At 42.8% G+C, this 27,029-nt stretch overlaps 1 protein-coding gene across 5 annotated transcripts; it reads left to right on the top strand.

Annotated features, from left to right (window-relative positions):
• The first annotated feature begins 563 nt into the window (after positions 1-563).
• POGLUT3 (protein O-glucosyltransferase 3) lies at positions 564-25,209 on the top strand. 5 transcript variants are annotated; one of them, XR_004000211.1, is made up of 10 exons: positions 836-923; positions 7,916-7,978; positions 10,509-10,706; positions 14,522-14,808; positions 15,715-15,931; positions 18,028-18,224; positions 20,103-20,297; positions 21,424-21,528; positions 22,843-23,076; positions 25,107-25,209. XR_004000211.1 is itself a non-coding variant. In XM_030561134.1 (8 exons), the coding sequence occupies exons 1-8, from the start codon at positions 695-697 to the stop codon at positions 22,966-22,968; spliced, it is 1,554 nt and encodes a 517-aa protein (XP_030416994.1). In that variant the 5' UTR covers positions 564-694; the 3' UTR covers positions 22,969-25,209. The 5 variants fall into 5 exon arrangements, 1 of the variants encoding a protein (XP_030416994.1); XR_004000212.1 differs by having other exon boundaries at positions 847-864; XR_004000209.1 differs by lacking the exon at positions 7,916-7,978 and having other exon boundaries at positions 564-923.
• The last annotated feature ends 1,820 nt before the right edge of the window (positions 25,210-27,029 follow it).

Here is a 27,029-nt window from a genome sequence, read left to right as displayed (position 1 = left end):
AGATTCTCTTTTGAGCTGTCAGTGTAATGCTGAGTGTGAAACAAGGAATTATTTGTGTGTCTGCACCACACACAATGGTGTCCAGCTCTGGCTCCAGCCCCACACTTGGATCCCGACTGATCTGGCAGGTAGCGCCCTGCTCTTCTTAGTCTAACTTAACTAGTCAGCGATCAGGGCTTTGACACCCCTGGGTAATAGCGGTGGGGGTGTGCTAAGAACAGGACAATGGGAGCGTCTCTGCTCCGACTGGCCCGCTCAGCCCCGCGTCTCGCCCTGGCCGGGGCAACCGCCGCCTCAGGTGCACTGGGGGGGGGGGGGGAGGGGCGAAGAGCACGTGACTCAGCACCCACGAGATCGGGCCGGCTCACAACGTTCCGCAGCTCGGAGCCCCTTCCCCCCCCCCGCCTGGCGAAGCGGGACAAGGCAGAGGGGCGGGTGACGCAATTCTCAGCTGAGTGGCTCCAGCGGCTTCACTTCCTCCCGACTCCGCGAGGAAACGGCCGGTGGGGCGCGGGGAGGGGGAGACTCGCCTTCCGCCGCGCGCGCCACGCACCACCCGCACGGGCGGGCCCCTCCCTCCGCGGGCAGATCCCGCGATCCACCGCCGGGGGGGGGGTGCAAAGAGCTAGGTCGCTGCTCTCTCGCCCGATTGGCCAAAGCACCCACCAATCAAAGGCAGCCAGCTCGCCCCTCCATGCCGGGCTGGGGTATGGGGCGCAGCTGCGCCTCTGTGCTCCCGTCATGGCAGCTTCTCCTGCGCCTGCTGCTCGTGCAAGTGGCGGAGGCTCCTCCAGCCCCTGTCAGTGCAGAGAGGAGCCTGGTTTGGGGGCCCGGTCTGGAAGCGGAGCTCACGTTGCCCGTCAGGTATTTCTACATCCAGGCGGTCAGCGCAGCGGGACGGAACTTCACCCGCTCCCCCCCAGGTACTGTGCACGCGGCTGCGCTTCGCCCCCGGCCCTGCTTGTGGCTTTTGTTCTCCAGGCTGGGCTCTGAGCCGCTGGCCTGGCTCCGGGGCTGAGGAAACTCTCACCTGAAGGAGTTGACTCAGGATGAGAAGCAGATCCAAAGAGCCTTAAGTTTTTCTCCCGCCCCTTTCCCCTGCCCAGTAACCCCGGATCAATCACTGCTGCTTTTTCGTCTTGCAGCGTCGGACGCGTTTCACTGTAATACTCCCACGTTTAAAGACATGAAGTCTCACTCTGTGATAAACTCACCGAAAACACTAAGGCCATGTCTACATCTAAAATTTTGCAGCGCTGGTTGTTACAGCTGTATTAGTACAGCTGTATAGGGCCAGCGCTGCAGAGTGGCCACACTTACAGCAACCAGCGCTGCAAGTGGTGTTAGATGTGGCCACACTGCAGCGCTGTTGGGCGGCTTCAAGGGGGGTTCCGGGACGAGAGAGCAAACCGGGAAAGGAAACCAGCTTCCCCGCGGTTTGCTCTCTCGGTCCCGGAGCCACCCAGCAAACCGCAGGGAAGGAGACCTGCTTGCTCGGGGTTCCGGGACCGAGAGAGCAAACCGGGAACGCCACGGTTTGCTCTCTCGGTCCCGGAGCCAGCCAGCAAACCGCAGGGAAGGAGACTTGCTTGCTCGGGGTTCCGGGACCGAGAGAGCAAACCGGGAACGCCGCGGTTTGCTCTCTCGGTCCCGGAGCCACCCAGCAAACCGCAGGGAAGGAGACCTGCTTGCTCGGGGTTCCGGGACCGAGAGAGCAAACCGGGAACGCCGCGGTTTGCTCTCTCGGTCCCGGAGCCAGCCAGCAAACCGCAGGGAAGGAGACCTGCTTGCTCGGGGTTCCGGGACCGAGAGAGCAAACCGCGGCGAAGCTGGTTTCCTTTCCCGGTTTGCTCTCTCGGTCCCGGAACCCCGAGCAAGCAGGTCTCCTTCCCTGCGGTTTGCTGGGTGGCTCCGGGACCGAGAAAGCAAACCGCGGCGTTCCCGGTTTGCTCTCTCGGTCCCGGAACCCCGAGCAAGCAGGTCTCCTTCCCTGCGGTTTGCTGGATGGCTCCGGGAACGCGAGAGCAAACCGCGGCGAAGCTGGTCTCCTTTCCCGGTTTGCTCTCTCGGTCCCGGAACCCCGAGCAAGCAGGTCTCCTTCCCTGCGGTTTGCTGGGTGGCTCCGGGAACGCGAGAGCAAACCGCGGCGAAGCTGGTCTCCTTTCCCGGTTTGCTCTCTCGGTCCCGGAACCCCGAGCAAGCAGGTCTCCTTCCCTGCGGTTTGCTGGGTGGCTCCGGGACCGAGAGAGCAAACCGGGAAAGGAAACCAGCTTGATTACCAGAGGCTTCCTCCTTCCACGGAGGTCAAGAAAAGCGCTGGTAACTGTCTACATTGGATTACCAGCGCTGGATCACCAGCGCTGGATCCTCTACACCCGAGACAAAACGGGAGTACGGCCAGCGCTGCAAACAGGGAGTTGCAGCGCTGGTGGTGCCCTGCAGATGTGTACACCTTCAAAGTTGCAGCGCTGTAACTCCCTCACCAGCGCTGCAACTTTCTGATGTAGACAAGCCCTAAAATCCTACGTTACTCTTCTACTATCCAGTGTGGCTTTCAATGTAACCCTGCATCTTCTTTCCAGTTTCCTAAATACTAACACACAATTAGCAGCATTGAAACAGCGTGTTCAGAATTAATTAGCCTCCTGGGACCAGTCTTTAGGTACACTAGCTTCAGCATCCGATAATTGGATCTCGTTATGCCTCTTTCCGATTAAAAAGCCATTTACTACCAGAAATCTCTTCCTGACGTGCGTACTTGTAGACCAGGATCAAGTCAGCTCTTAATCTTTGTGACCGAAAGCACCCCTGTATTCATACCATACTCACCATTGTAATAATCTTTGTACTAAACATGTCTTTTGAGGTATTGTTTGAAAACTAGCTTGTTGGTCAATAACATGATGGTGAAATGTATACAACATGTAAAGTTGTGAATTCTCCCTTTATGATGTTATTAGCACATGTTCAAAATCAGACAGCCCTTCCTAGTCAAAAGTTGTTAAACAGGCCTATCCTAAACAAAGGGATGTGTGTTTATCTCAATTTACATATAAGTACTAAACAGGGTCCTGGAGACGGGGGTTGGGGGGAAATGACAGGAAACAGAATTATTTGCCTTTTAGCAAGCACAAATGGGGGAAGAAAGTGTATGGCCTATACAGCAGCTAAACATTCTCTTTCACAGGTCTCAAACTGCTGCTCCTTAGGGGTTAATCTTCTAGATTTGTATGCTACTGGTATTAACATCATGTTAATTTCCTGTATTAGTACTGCTGCTAGAATGGCTTGTTTATTTCAGGGAATTTCAATGCTGGAGCTTGCATCAAAGTTTGTTTTAAATTACAGAAAGCATTTTCTTGTTCGGGCCTCCATTCCTATTTCACCTTTTTTTGTTGTTGTTGAAGTAAGTGCCATAAGGATCCAGTTACAATGGCAAAATTTTAGATGTGTTTTCTTAAATAATTAAACCCTCCTAACATTACCCTTAATGCATGAGAATCCTCTAGCCTTGGTAAATTCATTAATAATTTCACCTTTTATTGATCTACCTGAATTCCTTGTTCCCCTAGCCCCCCCCTCCCCAAAAATAATTCACTCTCCTCTTCACTAGTTGGGCTTTCTCTTTATTAGCTTTGAAACCTGTTTCCTGGATGATTCTCAACATTTTTTTAGTTTGCTCAGTTACCTTCTCTTCAGTATCCACCCATATGAGTTCACAATCTCCCGATCCTCTTTGGAAGATTGATCCAGCATTCGCACCACATGTTGGTGTGCAATAGCTGGAGCGCAGTGTAGGCCCTGGGAACTTCTTTTAAATAAGTACTGTTGTTCCTTAAAAGTAAATGCAAAGCGGGCCCAAGAATCGGAATGCAATGAGATGGCAAAAAAACAATTTGCCAAATCTATGACAGAACCATTTAGGGGCCCCCTGTATTCTTGCCATTACTTGAGGTAGATCTGCTACTATTGGTGCCATGGTGGGGAGTAGCTTTATTAATTTGTCTAAAATCCACTGTCAATCTCCAATCTCCTGAGGCTTTTAATATGGGCCAAATTGGGCTATTGTATGTGGAATTTTCCTTTTCAATCACTCCCTGTTGTTCCAATTACTTATTTATTATTTCTGCCTCGCTTGCACAGGATATTTATATCAACCCTGTGGTGGCACTTCATCCCCCACAATTTTACCACATGCTTCGATTTTACCACATTCTGCTTTATTCTTAATTCATATGTCAGGAAACTCGTTTACCCACACATCCTGTTGATTCAGTATAATCTTCTCGACTGCTTCAGCAGCACATATTCTTGGAATTTACCCTGCTGTCAGGACACTTTCCATCCAGCTGAGCACACGTCACAGAACTCTGGTTAGTTAAATCCAAAACTAACCAATTTCCCCCCCACACACACACACACACACACTCACCCCCAGAGGAGTCCCCAATATTACTGGCTCAGCCACCTGATCTATTTGAAGCATTTGTTCTTTACAACAAAAATCCCCCACTCTCTCTCTGCGTATAGCTATTTCTACTGAATGATACATTTTTCCTGACACTCCTTCCCCAGTAAAGGAGGCTGCTGTAATGATCTCTGATGCATATTGAGTCAAATCACAACTTTTATTTGCAATATTTACACCAGCCCCACTATCCAATAGGGCATCTTTGGGTCCATTATCTCCCACAATTAAAGTTGTCCTAGGCTTCCCATTTGAATTCCATCTTAATTACCATCTCCCAGTCCTCAGGACCCATTTCTGGTGGGAGCAACTTGTCATCGGGGCTTCCCTATAGAGCAGGTTTTTCTGAACCCTCATCTTGCATAGCTGCAACCTTTTTCTGCTCCTTAAACATTTCTTTTTCCATCCTTTGCATTTCTTTGATCAATTCATCAGTACGTCTCCCATTTCACTTATTCATATCTACTCCCCTCAATTTCAAATACCTTCAAGCGATATTCCAAATCACATCTTTCTTCTGGGGCTGTTTTTGATTATTCCACCCTCTACCTCCTTGGAGCAGGGTGTTTTGTCCTTTACCATGGCCTCTTCTTCTCTCACAGTATCCTGATCTATAAGCACTCTCATTTGAATATGTTATTGCCTTAACAAAAAGTATTCTGGGTTTCAAGCCTTCTACCTGGCTTCCCCCTTTCATCATATGTTGGCATACTATCCAGTGCTCCAATGCATCCATAACAGTTAACCCCTCATCCTGAACTGCTTGGTTCATCAAATTAGTAGACATCGCTAATAAATTTCTGTCCAATTCTTTAAACACATCATTTCAAAATTCCCTCTGATTTAAATCAACTGCCATCAAAGAATTAGCTGTGACATGTCTGGCGACCTCCACCCTGGGATTAATCACCAATTGTATTTTTCCAGCCAATAATCCCAATGTTATTTTTCTTAATAGGTAATCCCTGGGTGAATCTCCGGGTTTCATGTAATCTGCACTGGATAACATGTTTATGGGTTTTTGACCTATCTCTTTCCCTAGCAGTATAATAAATTGTGGTATCAGCTAGAGTGCTTCTGGTTGCCTGTCCAAAGCATTTTTCACTCGATCTGCCTGTCTAATTTCTTCAGTGGTAGCTGCCCTGATTAATCTATAAAATTAATTTAATTTATGTTTAAATACTTTGTTCCTTCTGATTCTGCCCACTGTACTAGTCCTGTAGCTAAATCTCTCATTCACTGGGCCTAATGACTTTACCATTGACTATAAATCTGAACTCGCAGAAATTATTTGTCTGCTCTGACTGTATCTCCCCTGTTGCATCCTTAATGGTTGATTTCTGTTCTATCACGGCTACAGACTTCACTGGCTTACCCTTTTCTGGCCAGAAACTGTTGAGGGAAATAAGTTTTTCTTTCCCTCAACTTAGTATAAAGCCCCTTTTGAGGTTGGTCAAATTCTCTTTACTCTTGACCCCCACACAGATCTTCTTCATTCCAAATATCCTTGGAATCCAAATCCAAATCTCTCTCTTTTTGACCCACCGCTGCAACTTGCAGCTTCTGTATTTTCACTTGCTTTTTCAATGCTGCCATAGTTTTCTGGCACCAACTGTTTTCTAAGGTATCCAGTATTACATCTGGTTCCACTGCACCTTCCATCCAAGAGCATGTTCCAAATGCAATAATCTTTCTCTAACAGATGGGGCTTTAACTTTAGTTCACTGGGGTGCCTCTTTCACCCCTTTACTTCTCTTCTTAAACAATGTTTTCAACATTATTACAATAACACCACGTGGTATCTCCCCACATGTTTTTTTTTCCTTCACAAATTTCTTACAGATTTCACAAATGAGTCACCCTTATTAGTCTTAAATAAGGACTCCCCCCAACACTGTAAGACCCCGTCTCAAAATCTGGCACTTGTTAATATTTCTTCCCCCCGCACCTCCGCATTCTCCACCAAATGTTAGACCCGCAATAGAGCTTTCTCTATGAGATGGGGAGCAGGCACATACCGGACACAGTGTTGGTATATAATATTCTAAATGCTCTCTATTAATTACAAAACAAACCTTACTCACTCCACATTCACACCCCAAACATACTATATCAGAGTCCAAAGGTCAGAATGGTCCCGATGGCCAGTCAAGATTTGTTCCAATTATAAGTTCATAAGATGCAGGGAGCTGGCAAAAACCACATCTATATTCACATGGGCTCTGAATCAATAAACGACTCCGATTTGCAGAAATCATAGGCAACCATTTATAATCCGTTCCGTCATGTCATCGGTTCTTTTCTTTTGTTTACTAGGCCTTCTGCTCACACAATTCCAAAGACACAATCCTGGGCGGGCCACCGTGATCCAAGACGTGCCATTTCCTCCAATTCTTATACAATTTTTATCAGTCCAGCTGGTGGTGGTTCCTTTTCTGCTGATTCTCCATATTTTTCTCAGAACATAACGAGATTGTTTGTTTGGTTTTTGCACAAATAGTTCTAATAGTTATTGACCTTAAGTTCTTGCTTCGGTTGCCAGCTTGCAATGCTTGTATTCATGTCAAGCATGCATCATTCATATCGGCCCCAATCACCTATAACATATTACACGGATATATCAATATACATTGTGGCACCTTAGACTAACAAATTTATTTGAGCATAAGATTTTGTGGGCTAAAACCCACTTCATGGGATGCATAGAATGGAACACACAGCAAGAAGATATTTATACATCGAACTCCCACCTTTTCATGTTCTTCGTATGTATAAATATCTTCTTGCTGTGTGTTCCATTCTATGCATCCCATGAAGTGGGTTTTAGCCCACAAAAGTTTATGCTCAAATAAATTTGTTAGTCTCTAAGGTGCCACAAGTTCTCCTGTTCTTTTTGCAGATACAGACTAACACAGCTGCTACTCTGAAACCTGTCAATATACATTGTGATTCATATACATAATTCTCCTTTGAGTAAGTGTAAATCCCTCTGTAGGTAAACACATGACTCGTGCATGAGCCAAGAGTCTTTGCAGTAGCAATGTCTGTCGAGACTGCACGTGTATCCTCTGCCCCCTCCCTCAGCTCCGTCTTAACCAGGCAGCAAGATGGAACCCAGCGGTGTCCAATCCATTCCTTTTCAGTGTTCACCAGTTCTTCTACTAGTTCATCTGATAACCAGATAATCTTCTACCCTTCTGGGAGGAAATCTTTCTGTCTACCTAAATTGTCAGTTAAAAAATCAAAAAGGAAGAAGACCTCCTTGTATAGATTGCCCTGTAAAGTTGTACTAAGTGTTACGGCAGAATTTCAACTTTTGGGCTTCAAGCCCTGCCCCTTCTGGAGTGGTTTGAGACCACTAACTGATGGTCGTAGCAGGTATTTATTCTGCTTGGGCAAAAGCTACACTCTGGAGCACTGGACAGTATGCCATTCCTTTTCCACCAGGATGCACAAGTCTCACAGGATGCACTTTCTGGAGTAATCGAGGTCACTTCGGATCCTGAAGAAGTGAGTACCATGTCCAATCAGGTATCAAAGGAGTGAACATCCATGAATGCCCCCTCTAGCAGGCATGCAACGCCAAAATCCAGCACTGATTAAACTCTTAACATCAAGAAAATAACTGGTATTGAGAACCCTGGCACCAATGTATGAGGCTGTCATAAACAGATAAGTAAGAGTTAATAGAACATAAGTATTTCATATCTCTCTTGCCTGTAAAAGGTTAACAAGATCTGGGAGACTGGCTGCCTCCTGACCAGAGGACCAATCAGGGGACAGGATACTTTCAAATCTTGAGGGAGGGAAGTTTGTATGTGTGCTGTTAGAATTTGTTGGTTGTTCTCTCTGGGGGCTCAGAGGGACCGGACGTGCAACCAGGTTTCTCGCCAATCTCTCCGATACAGGCTCTTATAAGTTTAAAATAGTGAGTACTGGATAGATAAGGCGAGTTAGGCTTATGTTTGTTTTCTTTATTTGCAAATGTGTATTTGGCTGGGAGGAGTTCAAATTGGTATTTGCTGAAGAGATTTTAATTTGTACTTGTATTCTTAGGCTGGGAGGGTATTCCCAGTGTCTATAGCTGAAAGACCCTGTACCAATTCCATCTTAAATTTACAAAGATAATTTTTACCTTTGTTCTTTCTTTAATTAAAAACTTTTCTTGTTTAAGAACCTGATTGTTTTTTTTATTCTGGCGAGACCCCAGGGGACTGGGTCTAGATTCACCAGGGAATTGGTGGGGAGAAAGGAAGGAAGGGGGAGAGAGAGGCTAATTTCTCTCTGTGTTAGGATTACTGTCTGTCTCAGGGAGAATCTGGGAGGGGGAGAGAGAAGGCGGGGGGAGGTGCATTTTCCTCTCTGTTTAAGATTCAAGGAGTTTGAATCACAGTGATCTTCCAGGGTGACCCAGGGAGGGGAAGCCCGGGAGAGGCAACGGTGGGGGAGTTTACTTTCCTTGTGTTAATATCCAGAGGGTCTGGGTCTTGGGGGTCCCCGGGCAAGGTTTTGGGGGGACCAGAGTGTACCAGGCACTGGAATTCCTGGTTGGTAGCAGCACTATAGGTTCTAAGCTGGTAACTGAGCTTAGAGGAATTAATGCTGGTACCCCATCTTTTGGACGCTAAGGTTCAGAGTGGGGATTATACCATGACAGAGGCACTACCATTTTCAACATGGAAGACTGACAGGTAGAAAGGCTGTTCCAGGTGTAAGGGGACTGTTGTTGCCTTACTAAAACTCAGTGGGGGTGTTTTGGTTGGCTAGCTCCCAGTCCCAAAAGAAAGGGGAAGGGTCAGTGGGAAATCAGGACCCTGAGACTGACAGTCCCCAGGAACAATGGTGAGAGGCCAATGCTCCAGGTCAGCCTGATTGACAGGGTGGGCAGGCTAATCAGGGAGTGAGGAGGCCAGAGGGGTCCCATTAGGGTGAATAGATTACCACACTAAAATTATATTGGGACACATTGGGGTGCCATCAGCCCTGCCTACAATCCACCTCCGCTCTGCCTTGGCTCTTCACCCCACTCTGCCCCAGGTCCTGCCCCTTCCCCACTTGCCCCCCCACCACGCCCTTCCTCATCCCCCGGCCTGCCACTGGCTTGCTGTGTCCTTCCTCAGTCCCCCTACCCATCACTCGCCTCCCAGCCCATTTGCTCACCCTTCACCCCCTTCCCGCAACTCACCCCTACAGTGCCAACTTCCCCTCTGCCGAGTGGGTGCCTGCCCACTCCCTGCCTCTTCCTGCCCCTGCACTGCCCTCGCCCCGCCCCCATTCCGTCCCCATTCCACCCCCTTCCTCCAAGTCTCCGCCCCTGCCCTGCCTGGACCACCAGCACTGGATGGAGAAGAGTGCCAGCTAACCTTATGAAGAATCTTTTCCACTTGGAAAAGTCTTTCTTTCTCAAATCCTGCATCTTGGCAGGGGGTTAGACTAGATGACCCTTGTGGTCCCTTCTAATTGTATAGTTCTATGATTTTGTTTTTGACTTCTGCATGCTGCAAGTGCCTTCCCATCAGCTAGCAAGTATTCTTCACTTCTATTGGGTTTTATCTTGGTTTGCCTTATCTCTGATTCCTGAGGAACTAACATATCTTCAAGTTAATACTGTGAACTATGAATAATAAAGTTAATCTTTGCTTCAAAACATTTAAGACATGCTTACAGCATTGTAACTGTCACACCTCTAGGTAATTTACATCTTGCTTATTTTCAGCTGTGATTTGTCCATTTATATTAGATATATGATGATCAGGAAAACTTGAGAGGGTGATCTCTTCCTCTTACATGCATTCTTGGAAATTAATGTAGGTGTATCTTAAAGCATGACTGCTAAGTTTATGCACTCAGAATAGCTTGCAGGGTAAATCCAGAGAAATGTCTCTGAGTTTTATAGAGTTATTTCAGCTTTACACTGGCATAATTCAGAGCAGAATTTGATCCATCAGTAGCATCTATCTTTTTTTTTTTTTTTTTTTTCTATTTAAGTAACCCTAATAGCATGCAGTGTTTACAGCTATTTTTATTTTCTTCTTTTCAGGAAGAACACAGTTTAAAGTGGGAATTAAGGCACTTTCCCCCAAAGAAGTCATCGGGATCCACATCCCTAACCTTATGGATAGGAATGATGGGTCATTTCTTATACAGTATCGAATGTATGGGAGTGTCAACGAAGGGTTAAAGATTGAGGTACTTTATGGTAATGAACATGTAGCTCAGTCTCCTTATATTTTGAAAGGTAAGTTTTCAGATTACCATTTTATGGTGACAGCTACAGAAATGCTATGGACTAAACTTTGGCTAGTCAGAGACAGTAACAAACTGGAGGTACCAATGGTTTTTCTGGTTTAAGCAGCCTCTTACACAGATTAAAGGAGCAGAAATAATCTACATACAGATCATTGCCAAGTTATGGGACATAAATATTTATGCCTGTAGACCATGGTCCCTGAACTTCAGGTGCTGCCTCAGAACATGCCTCCCTAGCTCTTGTTGCAGGGTGACCTTGAGGTTTTGTGGAGTGCCACAGCAGAGACAAAACTTCTTCATTTGTGGTCTAGCTGTGAGTGCTATATTTGTCTTAAAGGAAACCTCACCTAGTAAAGCAAGGAAATCCATGTTCCCAGCAATTTATAATTTGTTCAGTCCATTTTACCCAGGGCCGGTGCAAGGATATTTTGCACTCTAGGTGAAACATCTGCCTTGCGCCCCTCTCCTCCCCTATCCCTCCTCCTGCAGTATCGCTTATTATAAACTTTCAAAGATGAATACTGCATAATATGGCATTGTTCATTAGAATTAATACATGTGATTGGACCCCATATCTACTCTGGCAACACCATCAGAGGACCCAACCACATCAGCCACACCATCATTCACCTGCACATCTACTAATGTTATATATGCCATCATGTGCCCCTCTGTCATGTACATTGGCCAAACCGGACAGTCCCTACGTAAAAGAATAAATGGACACAAATCGGATATCAGGAATGGTAAAATACAAAAGCCAGTAGGTGAACACTTCAGTCTCCCTGGACATTCTATAACAGATTTAAAAGACACTATTCTTGAACAAAAAACTTCAGAAACAGACTTCAAAGAGAAATAGCAGAACTAAAATTCATTTGCAAATTTAACACCATTAATTTGGGCTTGAATAAGGACTGGGAGTGGCTGGCTCACCACAAAAGCAGCTTTTGCCTCTCCTGGAATTGACACCTCCTCATCAGTTATTGGGAGTGGACCACATCCACCCTGATTGAATTGGCCCTGTCAGCACTGGTTTTCCACTTGTGAGGTAACTCCCTTCTCTTCATGTGTCAGTATATAATGCCTGCATCTGTAACTTTCGCTCCATGCATCTGAAGAAGTGGGTTTTTACCCACAGAAGCTTATGCCTAAATAAATGTTAGTCTTTAAGTTGTCACCGGACTCCTTGTTGTAATTCTAATTTTTATAAAATTAGAATGGTGGATAGTCTGTCATAGTAGGGGATTGGGTTTGGTGGGGAGAGGAAGCAGACTGGGTTCAGTCAGTGGGGATTTGGGTTTGGCTGTGGGGTGCAAGAGAAGCAGACTGGGTTCGGTCACTGGGAGGATTGGATTTAGCTGGGGTGGGGAAGGGAAGCAGACCGGATTTGGTCAGTGATGGTTCGAGTTTGGCCAAGAGGAGAAGGAAGCAGACCGGTTTTGGGTCAGTGGGGGATTGGGTTTGGCTAGGGAGCAGAAGGGAAGCAGACCTGGTTGAGTCAGTGGGGTATCGGGTTTGATAGGGAAGGGAAGCAGACTGGGTTTGGTCAGTGGGGCTTCAGGCTTGGCTGGGGAGTGCAAGGGGAGCAGACCGGGTTTGGTCATTGGGAGGATCAGGTTGGCTGGGGAGGAGAAAGGAAGCAGACCGGGTTTGGGTGTAGAGGGGGGAGAGGGGCAACCTGGGTTTGGCCCGGGGAGGGCAGCATAGGATTCAAAGAGCTGCAAGGTGAAATGGGTGCTCTCCAGTCCCTGGCATGCAGCAGCGGGCCAAGTGCAATTGCAACAGGGCAATGGGAGTGTGTCGCCTGCTTTGCCTTCATGAGTCCATCCTGCACCCAGGCTGGGGAGTTGAATGCTGGGCTCTCACTCCGGCAGGGGGATGTGGGGCAGGCAGGACTGAGGCCCTCACGCCAAAGCAGAGGCGGGAGGGTAGAAAGCTGGGGTGCAGGGAGGTGAGTTAAAGCGGCTTAGCTGCCCTCCACGCAAGAGAGCCCACAGAGCTGCCAGCCACGGCGTCCCTGCCTTTCTCTCCTCAGAGCAGAGCCTCTGCCCGGAAATCCTGCAGCCCGCTCTCCAAGCATGCCATGTGCAAGCCGGCTCCGGCCTGCACTGCACTGAGCACAGCTCAGCCCCAGCGGGGGTCTTACACTTCCTGCCGCAGACTGCTCCACTCTCCTTCTGGCTGCTGTGCAATCTACGAGACAGAGGAGCTATTACTGTAACGTATCTACCAACACAGCAATATCTGTACAATTATCAATTCACAATCAAATGACTTCACTGGCTTTCTAAATGGTAGGAGAGCAATTCATTGGGAGCGTAGCTCTTATCATGTACGTCTTCCCTACAGTCTGTGATCTGCAGCCAGCGTCTTGATTGGCAGAGGTGCCCCCAAATCTTGGCGCCCTAGGCGGCTGCCTAGTTTGCCTAGTGGTTGCACTGGTCCTGAAGCAGTCTTTCTAGACATTGATATCTTATAACCAGCCCCATGTTCTCTCCTCTTTTCTTCCTACAAGCCCAGTTTAGATCAATGCTGGTCCCTACACTGTAAGTTCCACTTAAAAGGGGAAAATAATGCAAACTCTTTTCAAATTTCTGGTCATCGTCTTTCTTCTCGCAGTTGATTGGTTGCCTACCAAGGGAAAAGGATGAACACTGAAAACACAATTACTACTTCAGAATCATTTCCCACTCTTTCCTTCTCCTGATCAAAAATTGGGTTGTTTTTTTTTTTTTTTTTTTTTTGTATAGCATCCTATGTACACACTATTATAAAACACTTCAAAACTGAAGCAAAAATGGTTTTAAGATGAGATTTTTAAGAGAATCAGTAAATTGGAGGATGAGTTCCAGATAGTTTGGAATAGCAAAAATGAAAGCAAATTTCCTCCCTGTTTCCACTACTGCTCGCATGGAGAAGACAGAACCATAGTCAGAGTACGTGCAGATGGGATAATAGTTGATGCAACAGTAGAAAATGTTAGTGCAAGACTATGAAAAGTTTTGAAAAATTCGAGTACTGTGGATGTCAAGTGAAGTTGACAGCAGATAGGTGTGATATGGTCCAACTGCAGCAAGACAGTAGCCTCGGTATTGGTGCTGGAGCATGCTTACATAATCACTAATGTGACAGAGTACAGTACTTGTTTTTAGCTAGAAGTTCATGGAATAAAGTTTACTTAAATGCTTAGTCCTTATTACAGTGTGTAAATCCACACTGATCCAAAAGGACAAGCTACATGATTAATTATACATAAAAGAAAGCACCTCACTAAATGTAAAGACTGTGGCACTATAAAGTTCTAAATAAAGGTTAAAATATTGATAAACGAAGCTGTACAGCTGAATAATAGTATTGATGGATGCTTTAAAGAACTATAGGCATTCTGGCTCACTGGCAGGTAGCATGACATTGGTATACGACTGTTTTTTCAGTAGAGATGATCAAAAAATGGTAGATATATTTTTAATTTGTCAGGGAAAATATATTTTTTCAAAAATTTTCAGTTTGTTTGGATTTTGGGCAAAATAAAATTGTTTTGGTGATTAGTTGTTTTTGGTTTCTAAAAAATAAAAAAATGGATTTTTTATTTTTTCATCAAAAACCCAGACAATTTAGAAAGGAGAAAATTTTCCAAAAAAATATTTGTTGGTAAAGATGGTCTTTTTATTCAAAAAACAAAAAAACCAAAAGACTTCCTCCAGCTCTAGTTTCACATTTTTGTATCCATCAGGAGTCTTGGGCATTGTAAGATGAGATTATCACAGAAGTCATACGTTCTCATTGCTTTGTGTTCTGCAGGGCCTATTTATCATGAGTATTGTGAGTGTCCAGAAGAAGATTCTCAGACCTGGCAGAATATTCTCTCTTGTCCGTCCCAAGAGCCTCAAGTTACTAAGGACTTCACTTCTTTTCCCATCATCAACCTTCAGCGGATGCTTCATGAAGTCCCAACAAGGTTTGGGCAAACGAGAGGTGCTATTGTTCATTACACTGTTCTCAATAATCACATCTACCGTCGTTCCTTAGGGAAGTACACAGACTTCAAAATGTTCTCAGATGAAATGTTGCTCTCATTGGCAAGAAAGGTACCAGCTATATAAGACTTCACTTAAAGACTTTTGGATCACACAGATTTGTTACCGTTTGGATATTCTATTCATACTTTTATTTTCATACAAACCTTAAACGACTGCTGCATAGTTAATAATTAAACTAAGATTTTATTTTTATTTCTGCATGATATCATCTGTTTAGGAAGCCTGATGTTACTGGTGACTATTTATCAGATCCAAAGCCCATTGAAGTCAGTAGGAAAACTGCAGGCACTACGATTCTAGAGGATTTCCTGAATTGGAACTCCAGTTACACAGAGGGCTTGCAGGATTGAGGCTGTAGTCCGTGTCTTTATCTCAAATAATGCTGATCATTGTTTGATGGCTTGATTGACTGATTTTGAGAGACAAGATAGGTGAGATAAAATCTTTGATTGGACCAACTTCTGTTGGTGGAAGGGACAAGCTTTTGAGCTTCACAGAACTGTTCTTCAGATCTGAGGAAGGTAACTAGAGTGTCAGAGCTAAAGACAAATTAGGACAGATTGTTAAGCATAGGGGTTTCACATATGCTATAGGAGGCCACTTAAAATGAAATGGACATTTAAGGGGTATCAGGCAGTTGGGTAAATAATGAGTCCATTACAACAATTTGTAACACACTTTACTGTCTGATACCCCTTAATTGCCCACTTCATTTTAAGTGGTCTCCTATGGCATTCTCCTTTCCACACTAGAAGCTGGTGGAATAAAAGATACTTCCTCTCCTACCTTCTCTCTCTCTCTCCCTGCCTCCTATCTGGAGACCAATACAGCTACAACACTGAAAATGATTGATTCTTTGATACAAGAAAACTGATGACTGTACTTTACTTTTAAAGCATGAGTAGTTGAAGCATAAACCTTTGTGTAATTGTCCTGTATTGGATATACTTCTAGGTTCGTCTCCCTGATGTAGAGTTTTATCTTAATGTTGGAGATTGGCCAATGGAACATCGAACAGCTAATGATACGCCTGGCCCTATACCTATAATTTCATGGTGTGGCTCTGTGGATTCAAGAGACCTAGTCCTTCCAACATATGATATAACCCATTCAACACTTGAAACCCTACGTGGTGTTACAAATGACCTCCTTTCTATTCAAGGAAATACAGGTAAATTAGAATTCATAAACTTTACAAATCAATTCATAACCCTGTCAAAGGCGAAGTAACAGAATATATGTAAAGAGAGATATTGGCCAAAATTTTCAAAGCCAGATAAATATATAAATATCTAAATAAGAGTGGCCTGATTTTCAGAAGTGCTGAACACTCACAACATCCACTGACATCAGTGGGAGTTGAAAATGCTTGTATTTAGTGCCTAAATATGGATTTCAAAGTCTGACGCTAGGCACTCAGGCTTGAAAATTTGGCCTTAAATTCAGACTTTAGTTACACCCATGCAACACCACTGACTTTTTTAAATTAACAGTCTCCCATTTGGGTTCTGGAAACATACTTTGTGTTAAAAAGAATTTCTTCCTCCTACAGGTATAAAAGTTCACAAAGTAGACAATAAAAATCCCTTTGAAGTGATTTATGCTCTGTCATGTTAGTATGCCAAGTACAATTATTACATTTTGCACTGGAATGTTTTTAGAAAATAAGTGCCCAGTAAAGTATAGTTACTGTGGTTTCTTGACAGATGTAAATATCATGATTATAACTCCCTTCATCCAGTAAAGTGCTTTAGAATGCTTTAGCCAAATACTAGTCCAATTTCTGAGAGAGGATTTGGGCTATTGTTGTAATTGTTTAAATTAAACTGTGAAAATGAATGCATAACCCAGGGGTCGGCAACATCTGCCACGTGGCTTGCCAGGGTAAGCACCGTGGCGGGCCGGGCTAGTTTGTTTACCGGCCATGTCTGCAGGTTCAGCCTATCACAGCTCCCACTGGCCATGGTTCTCCACTCCAGGCCTATGCGGGAAGCGGCACAGGCCGAAGGATGTGCTGGCCGCAGCTTCCCACTGCCCCCATTGGCCTGGAGCGGCGAACCACAGCCAGTGGGAGCCACGATTGGCCAAACCTGTGGATGTGGCAGGTAAACAAACTGACCCGGCCCACCAGGGTGCTTACCCTTTTGAGCCACGTGCCAGAGGTTGCCAACCCCTGGCATAACCTTTTGCAGGACAGCCTCCACTACACTGAAAAATAGAAAAATATTGTCTGTGTATAAAGAGAACCTCAAGGGCCAGGCTTTTTTTTTTTCCTATTTGTTTGTTTGAACATTAAAAAATATTCTCTTTCCTGGGAGCCTCTGGCAGCTTAGAGAATTAGGAATATGATGTGATGAGCACCAAAAAAGGAAACTTGACCAAGGAAGTGATGTTTATTTAGACAGTTTAAAGCTCCTGCTCCTTCACCAAATATTTACTTAATTCAAATACCAGATAAACGGTTTGGACACAAGGTTTCTGTTAATGACTCAGTATACCTGTTCCTTCAATGATGGATGGAATAAGCTGCTCCCATCCACTTCTCTGGGTCCTCCACAGAGACTACCAGCACAAACAGGAAAGGCAAGATTTGACATTTTTGGATATTTCTAAAAGTATAACAACAAGCAGAATGAAAGTCTTACAGGCTTTCTCTGTATATTGTAAAGATACAACACTTTTTTTTTTCCCCCCCCTCTGTAGGTCACCTTTAAGTAGCCCTTCAAAGGTCTGGCAAAATTGGCTGCTTAACAGAGGTTACTAAAAGTGGAGTGGAATTAGGGATATTTGGGTGGACTTTTAAGATTGAAGGTCTCTTGCTCAGGTTTCACAGTATTCAGTACTCATATAAGTTAAAAACTAACAATTATTTTCTTGACAATATGTTGAAAGACACATAATTTTCTTAGAGACAATATAAGTGAGGTAATATCTTTTAGAGGACCAACTTCTGTTGGTGGAACGGACAAGTGTTCAAGCTTCACAGAGCTCTTTGTTTCTTAAAAGAAAAAAGACTTAATTTTACATTTTAAGATTTTTTTTCCATGCCAAAACTTCAGGACAGGGCAAATATTTACCAGTTAGGTTTAAACGTTTCTTTAACTAACAAGTTCATAATGGAAATGTATGTTGATACCCGTTTTACCATACATGGGAGTGTGACCCTGATATCGTAACAAATTCATATTGAATGTATGAGCATGTCTAACTTAAAGATTTCAAGACTGTCTTCCCCCTCCGCTCCCTCATCTCATTCATTATCTTTAGGCCCTTTTTGGCACAACAAAACAGAGCGAGCTTTCTTTAGAGGTCGAGACAGCCGAGAAGAACGTCTTCAATTGGTGCAGCTATCTAAGGAGAATCCAGAGCTACTAGATGCTGGAATAACAGGATATTTCTTCTTCCGAGACAAGGAGAAAGAGCTAGGAAAGGCTCAGCTCATGGGATTCTTTGACTTCTTTAAGGTTTGCCACATTATATTGCAGATCTGGGCTTACTTTGCAGTTAAATGGTTACTAACCGAAGAGAGGCAGCTTTCCTTTTTAATTTTGCTGATTGCATTTCAGTGTTTGAAACAGTTATGCTGCCCTGGGCATATGTGGCCATACAAAATAGATACTTTATCCATAAATAAAAACATAGTATAAAACATCCTTTAAAAAAGCCATACATTGTGGTCTCTTTGACTTTAGTGGGCTTTGGATCAGGCCTTCTATTCAGATTTCTGACCCACTGTAACTGTACATTTCTTATTTAATGTGCAAACAGTAGGCATATTTTATATAGATGTAGGTGCACTGTGTATTTCAAAAACAGTTCTTGTAGCAGTGGGTCAGAAAAGTATATTGAATGTTGCTGATTTATTTGAACCTGCAACTCCTTCAGTTGCTAAGTCAGCATCATCCAGCTCTGAGCAGCGGGGATGGGGAGGATGTGAAATGTCCTCTTTAACTTTGCTTATGCGCAGACATCTACAATCAAGAGTTTCCTGGCAGCTGGATTTAGCCATAATGTTATTTCCTCTTCATATTCTTCAAATGTGATTCACCAAACAGGCAGGCATGGCTGACTTCAGTGTTCTGTCGCTGTCCTCTGAAACTGCTTGCGTTATGTTGTGCCATTCATTGGAGATGGTATGAAGTCACACCACTTCAAGCCGAAGGCTTGTGAGTGAGGAGATGGAGAGGAGAGCATTTGGGAACTGATTCAACTCGGAGTCGCTAATATATTAAACATCTTATCATTTGCAATTATTTTAAACCTTATATTTGCCTTACAAAATTTTAATTTTGATTTAGTGGCTTCACTAGAATGTAATGAATCTGCTGATCCTTATGGGAAAGTGAACAGCGATCCTGTAAAGTTGCAGCAGAGTTATAAATCTCTGGAAGTAAAGGGGGGATAACCTCAGCTGGTATAAATTGTCACAGCTGCATTGACTTCAGTAGCTATTATATTTTTTGCCAGCTGAGGTTCTGCCGCATGGATTATATCAGAAGTGCTAAAAACGGAGCTCTCCAAAGTGAACGCTGTATATTACCTTTAGTGCAGTGTTTACTATTACTCTGTTTACTTTTAATTGAGGATGAATTTGGTCCTCTTTAAATGAGAGACTATGAGAGAGAGAGACAACAACTAGATGACAGCTTCCCTCACCCCCAACTCTATCCTTGTCCTAGCCCTCTTCTTAACAGAATGCCCATCATGGTGTCCGTGTGAATTGTGGTTTTGTGATGTGAACTGAGGACAACAGGGATTAGGTTCTTCATAATAAACTCTATAATATTTGGAATTCATGTATATAAAACATGGAGCTGATATGGATGACCTGAAAAGCTTTGGTGGGTACCTAGATGAAAGCTTTTGATTTTCTTACCCCTACTGTCAGTTGTTTTGCAGTGGTTGTTGTTGTTTTTTGGTGTTTTTTTTTTGTTTGTTTTTTTTTACTGGGCTTACACTACACAAATATTGAGCCATATCCATCTTGCTTTGTTTATTGACTTCTGTGGGACTATTAGGGTGAGCAGTATTTGGCATGTTTTTAATTGACCCTGAGGTCAGCCCTGTGGGGTAGGTAAGTGAGGACACTGAGGCATAGAGGCTAAATGATTTGCCCAAAATCTTGTAAGGAATCTGTGTCAGATCCATGATTAGAATCCAAAGGTTCTTAATTACCAGTCTTGGGCCTGAACCACAAGACGGTGCCTTTCTCTAGACACTTATTATTTTCGGGACATTTTGAAACTGTGCATATATCTAACACTAAATAGGATGAAAGATGAGATATATTTTGATTCAAAATATTTTTTCTCCTTTTTTGCTTCTTTGTTTTCACTTTACAGTACAAATATCAAGTGAATGTAGATGGAACAGTAGCAGCATACAGATTCCCATACCTCATGTTGGGTGACAGTCTAGTACTGAAACAAACCTCTCAATACTATGAGCACTTCTACAGTGAATTAAAACCATGGAAACATTATGTTCCAATTAAAAGAAACCTTGATGACTTGCTAGAAAAAATAAAATGGGCTAAGGTAAGTGTTGTTACCAACAAAGTTAAAAGAGGTAAATTGACATATAAACAAACATATTCCTAGTGGTCCTCTTCTGTTTGTATTGCTAAATCTGTGTTCTGCTTCAACTCTGCACTGAGATATTCAGATAAAAGGTGTATATATTGCTGCTATTATTTATTTAACTAAATGAAAGTAAGGCCTCAGTTCAGGTAAACATCCACATTCAAGAAAGCACTTAAGTACAGGCTTAACTTTAGGCATGTGTGTAAATATTTTGCTGTAGAACAACTTTAAACAAATTTTCAGATCTTTAAAGATTGCTTTCAAACTTCAGATTACTTTTTTTTTTTCCAAATGCTGTGATCACAGAGTAGAAATTATTATTGCAGATATCCTGTTCAGATGTACCAAAATAATACCTTCCTGTAACGTAGAATGAGAGAGTCGGGCTATTTATAAATATTCCAAACATCATTGTGATGATGTAGAATATAGCTGAAACTAGCAGTGTGAGAAATACAAGAAATGTTTCAGTTCTGAGTACTGTAGTTCACAAAGGACCAGATGAAGGGCACTACAAGCTTTGAAATGAAGCTCTAAAACTCTTGAATACAAGTACATGAATAAAAGTGTTTTAGTACACTTCCCACATCACCAAAACACATTCCACGTGTGTTATCAAGGATGGTTCAGTTGAAATGCTTCACAAAGAACAAGGCTGGAAACAGAAACACTTAATTACATGCTGTAGGAAAAGACAAAAACTACAGCTCTGTATTCTGTGTAACCAAATCTGTGTGAGAGGCCTCAAACCTGCTTATGAACTGGGCTGTGACTTGGACAATACAGTAGAGCAGTAACTGACTGATTTTTTCCAAATATATACAATTGGTCACCAATACTCTTACCAGCAGCCCTAAGGATATCAATGTCTTTATGACCATGCAAGTATACCGATAAATTCTAAAAACCTGGAACTAAATACTGTGTTCTTCCACTATATCGGTAATTGTACATTGGATAGCATTCCAGCTATTACTACAGATCTGAACAGCCCCCTTAATGAGAGTTATCATGCTAGAAGGGAATTGAGTGATTCACTGATTGCTCTATTATTCACTGCTGTTTCTTTCCAATTTCTCAGGTAAATGATGAAGAAGCTAGGAAGATTGCTAGAGAAGGACAGTTAGTTGCAAGAGAATTACTGCAGCCTCACAGGCTTTACTGCTATTACTACAAAGTGTTCCAGGTTAGTACAGTGTGTCATTTGGTTACATTTTCACCTAGCTGCTACTAGTTCTAGCCCTACAGTTTTTTCTATTTAGTCCACGTATCTTAAGACATTGTTCATGATAGGTTGTAAGGGATCATCCAAGAACTCTAGCTGAATGTACCTCATTATTATTGGGATGCAGTCTGAGCTACCAGCAGTCCTACTGTGAAAGGGGTCTCATGACTTCCCACCTCGACCTCATCCACTTTCTATTCTCTGTTTTATAGTGCTTTATTTCTGATTAAGACAGGTGGTCTTCCGTTGGCCTTTGACCCTTTGGCTAGTGTTCCTCCTTTTGCTAGCTCCAACTTCATCCTCTGAACCAATGTCCCAACATGGCATTGGTTCTTTGGGTGGCCCTGGTTCTGCTTACTGGAAAAGGAAGCCCTGGCAATATGGCAGCTGTGCTGCCAGGTAGCAGGGCAGGCCAAAGACCCAAGTCTGTTGCAGATGGCACTAGTCTCACACTGATTCTAGGGGATCCCTGGAATTTATGGACTGTCCCGTGGCCCGTTTCTTGGTGGTGAGCAAATCATACTCAGCAATGTAACAATTACAGAGAAAACTGAGAACCCCACAGGCATCCTCCCTTTTAGTTTCCTTCTATAGATTTGCTCCTGGGAATGGAAGGTTGGGCCCATTATTAATTGAATTACAGAAATATTGCGAAAGAAGGAGTAACAGTAGTTGGTCACAGCCTGTGGAGTAGGGGATAGCAGGAGGAGTGTTGTCCACAGAAATGGGGTTAGCAGAGGAAACTTGGGAAGCATCTAAGATGACAACTGGCCATCCAAGAGGGTATGTGAAAGGGATGCAGGATAGATCCAACCAGTTGGTGCATGGTGCAATATACATTATTTTCACTTCAAGAAGCAGAATTCTAATTTGATTCAGAAACCCTCTACTCTCTATGGGTATTGAATTGCTTTGCTGTTCTGCTATACAGAATCAGATCTCCTATGAAGCACGAATTAATGACATCACTTTTTGGACTGTTTAGTGTGCAAAAATATGACTGATCATTTGCATGTGTTTATATTAAGCAGTTTCATACTGTTGATGACAGTATTTAAAGCTGACATTTAATAGGACATAAGACAAAACATTAAAGGGAGTTCCAGATCCAGTTTAGTTTATTAGTAGGTATTTCAATGAAAACCTAGTGAACAGACTGTAAATTATGTAGGAAGCAGTGTTTTAAAGCAAGGCTTGACAGTGGAAGAGAGGAGAATTCTGTTACATGAATTACATGCTGTTGTGTCAGCCTTAAATGTCACTTGCATATTTCAGAAATATGCCAGGCACCAAGCCAACCAACCTGAAATAAGAGATGGAATGGAACTTGTACCTCAACCTGATGACAACACCTCCATCTGCAAATGCCATAGGAAAAAGCCTTTAAGAGAAGATCTATAACTGTACCAAATGAAGAAAACCACTCCGATTTCACTAATGATGCAAAAATATACGTGGGATTTAAGCTGTGAAATCTAGGACATACTTGTGCACTGGGGAACATTCTTGGTTAAGTACCTTTATTCACTCTGCCTATGATATACAAGTTAGTGTAAGTTCTTCTACAGAAGCATTTATCGCACAACAAAACAGTATTAGATTTCTCCATTAAGTCATCTACTGATTTCTATTGTCTACTGAAAATAACTTTTTAAAACCAGAAAATTATTCTACCACAGTATTAAGCTGAATACTATATATACAGCAGATTTGTAACCATAGACACAAAGTGAATCATTTTAGGTTTACAAGTTCCAAATCTGGTATTACCATCTGATGTTTATTTGATGGTCCATGTCAGAAAAATCTTGTGATCTCCATTCAGATCCTAGTGACAAGTTGTCCAAATCAAGAGTCAGGTTGGGGGTTAAAAAATGGTGGTGATCTTCCAGCCTCCACCTGTGACCAAAATGAGATACCTTCACCCCTACTGTAGATTGTATAGATATTCAAAATATGATCCTAATATGGTCAGGGCACTTGCCTGAAACTCAAGAGACCTGGGTTCAGTTCTCTGCTCTGCTACAGAGCCTATGCCGGTATAGCTACTTAGTGCAGACACACTGTATGCCAACAGGAGGAGTTCTGCCAGCATCGTAATACCTCCTCTCTGAACATTATCAGCTATGCTGATGGCAGCATACTTTTGTCAGCATAGTTGTGACAACGCTGGGGGCTTTGACAGCATCAATATGTCAGTTGGGGGAGTGATATTTTTCCAGCATAATTTTGTAGTATAGACCATGTGTTAGTCCTGGCCTACACTTAAAATTTAGATTGACCTAGCTATGTCACTTGGGTGTGAAAAACTCACATCCATGAGTGGTGTAGTTCAACTGACCCAACCCCCAGGTGGATTATCTACATAAACAGAAAAAACCCTTTTATTGATAAAGGAAGTCTAGGCAAATAGGCTCTATCTAAATGTCAGTAATTACCATGTTTAAACATACTGGTAGCCAAAACATATTGTATGTTTTTTTCCTTATCTATTTGGACAGAAAATACTGCTCTAATCATGTTAGAGAACCACATTTTAGCCTAGTGATACATACAAACATGTTTACAAATAATTTCCCCATTCACACAGGCAAAAATAGCCACATCTTAAAACATGGTTTGGACACTCGTATCACTACTATAATTAATTAATCATGGTTATATTTGTAGTGCACGCAGGGTCATAGAAGAGAAATATGTAAAGTTGCCATTTCTAATCACGCTACCAAGGGAAAGAAAAATTTCTTTTGTTCCATGTCCCCCTTTTCCCTCCACTCCGGCACCCCTCCACCCACAGTTACCAGTGCTAGATTTGAATAGAAAAAATATTTCAGTGCTGTCTTCTAGATCAACAAAATGCCCTCTCCACTCTTTACAGACACTAAAGTATTTGGGCTTTGTATAATGTCTGGGCTTTTTACATATATTGTAATGATCTTTTTAGTTGTACAGTATTTTAAAAATTGGTGCATCTCAAATGTCTTTTGAGGGAAATACATTGTAAATATTTTTAGAACCATTGATAGGGTGAAAAGGCCAGGAAAGTGTTAAGGGCTACTTGTCTGTCAAATGACTCGGGGGATTTAAAGAAGGGGTTTGTCTTCTTTCAGAAAGGCAAGGGGGGGAAAACCTTGGTGGTGGTGGTCGGAGGGATCACTTTATTTTTATGTAACTCATGACTTTCTGTGTTTGAACAATAAATTGGGTCCTGAGGCCTACCATGTATTAGAGGTGAACCCTTTCCCACAAAACAACCTGCCCCTGCTGAGTCAAGCACCTTAAATGCATAGTACAGCCCCCATTTAGTCAAAGTATTTGTGGAAGGTGTCAAAACAACTGGGTAATTGGTGTGTGACTGGGAAAATGACTCATGAGGAATATGGTGTATTACCGTAATTTAGATATGAGCGAGGTTTTGGCTGTTGAGGGAGGGGGCGGGAGCTCAGATAAATGTAACTGTTCTGAATGTGTGAAAAGGTATTTTCAGGGTGGCTCTTGTTTGACTGTCAAATATTTATTTTTTCATTTTTCTGATATAGGCACATGGAAAAAAGCAAAACACGGCATAGACATTTGTATCTGCTATACAGAACCAAGAAAATGGAGGGGAAAATATATAAAATAAACAATTCAGTTCATTTAGCGCTGATGTTGCATGCTTTCTTCAGAACACAAAACTCACAACTTCTGAATTAGAACAATAATGATTATCAAGCATGGAACATCTGGACTCTGGATGCTCTGCTTGCAATCATTCGTTACATTTCCTTAGATGAAACATCTGGCACTACCAGTCACTTTCCAGGGTTTAGTTCTACACTGGAATAAATAGTTTGAGTTTTATTTGGCATGGAGATAAGTCCTAGAAACCAAACAGAACCACAAATATATTTCAGTCTGCTAAACAAATTTGGCTCCAGAAAATGTGTGGCGTTCATTTGCTGTCATAAAGCTTCCTACATCCAGTCCAGAAACGGGGTTACACTGCTGAACCAGATACCTGAAATCAGGTTTCTGCTGCTTCTTTCTTTTCCATGTGCATCACATCTATTGTCTGTCTTCCATGGTAACATATCAAACTCTACATTTCTGTACTATGCTGCATGACCTGACTAGTATGCCCTTTACCAGACAGAATCAAGATTTGTGGAGTTTAGCATGTTTATGTAGCATTGTCAATCTACTTTTCATTTGCATTGATCAGTATTAAAAAAAATACATTACTGTGCTAATCAAGGGAAATTAAGCCACAAATTGTCATACCTGATGGATGAAACAACAATTTTGTTCATGTTTCAGAACAGAGATCCGAAAATGAAAGGTCTTCATAACAACAATATGCTTGGGGGAAATTTCTCTGTGAATGTCTGTGTAGGAAAAGATTCCAGAGTGGTAGCCGTGTTAGTCTGTATCAGCAAAAAGAACGAGGCATACTTGTGGCATCTTAGAGACTAACAAATTTATTTGAGCATAAGCTTTTGTAGGTTAAAACCCACTTCATTGGATGCATGCAGTGGAAGATACAGTAGGAAAATATATATACACAGAGAACGTGAAGAAATGGGTGTTGCCATACCAACTGTAACAAGGGTGATTAATCAGCCACACTATCAGAGGCTCGTTCACCTGCACATCTACCAACGTGATATATGCCATCATGTGCCAGCAATGCCCCTCTGCCATGTATATTGGCCAAACCGGACTGTCTCTACGTAAAAGAATAAATGGACACAAATCAGAGGTCAAGAATTATAACATTAAAAAACCAGTTGGAGAACACTTCAGCCTCACTGGTCACTCAATTACAGAACTCAAAGTCGCACTACTCCAACAAAAAAACTTAAAACAGACTCCAAGGAGAAACTGCAGAATTGGACTTAATTTGCAAACTTGACACCATTTAATTAGTCCTGAATAAAGATTGGGAGTGGATGGGTCATTACACAAAGTAAAACTGCTTTCCCATGCTAATTTTTTCCCCCTCTGCTACTCGCACTTTCTTGTCAACGATTGGAAATGGGCCATCCTGATTATTACTACAAAAGTTTTTTTTTTCTTGTGCTGATAATAATGGAGGTGGTAAAGGGCAGCGATAAAGAACAGCTAGACAGCAAACCTTACAAAGGTGCTGCTGCAGCGGCACAGCCGTGCCGTTGTAAGGTGTGCAGTGCAGCCATAGCCTAACAGAAAAGAAAATGGTAAAGGGAAGCCTCTTATTTCTGTTGTTGGTACTTTTATGCAATTTTAATTGCAGTGATCGGCAATCTCAACAATAACCCCTGCAAACCAGGAAGATGTCACCTTTAATTTAGCAGGATCACAGGATGATCCCAAATAGGTAAATATGGCCTGGTACATTATAAGAATTGTTAAATAAGCATTTAAACCTATTTGTACTATTTACATTGCATAGGATTTCTTAGGCTCTGTATATGTATTAGAGGGTCTACCCTTCTAGTGCA

The sequence above is a fragment of the Gopherus evgoodei genome, chromosome 1 (assembly GCF_007399415.2).
Source record: "Gopherus evgoodei ecotype Sinaloan lineage chromosome 1, rGopEvg1_v1.p, whole genome shotgun sequence".
Taxonomy (NCBI): Eukaryota; Metazoa; Chordata; order Testudines; family Testudinidae; genus Gopherus; species Gopherus evgoodei.
This window is presented reverse-complemented; position numbering and strand designations above follow the sequence as displayed.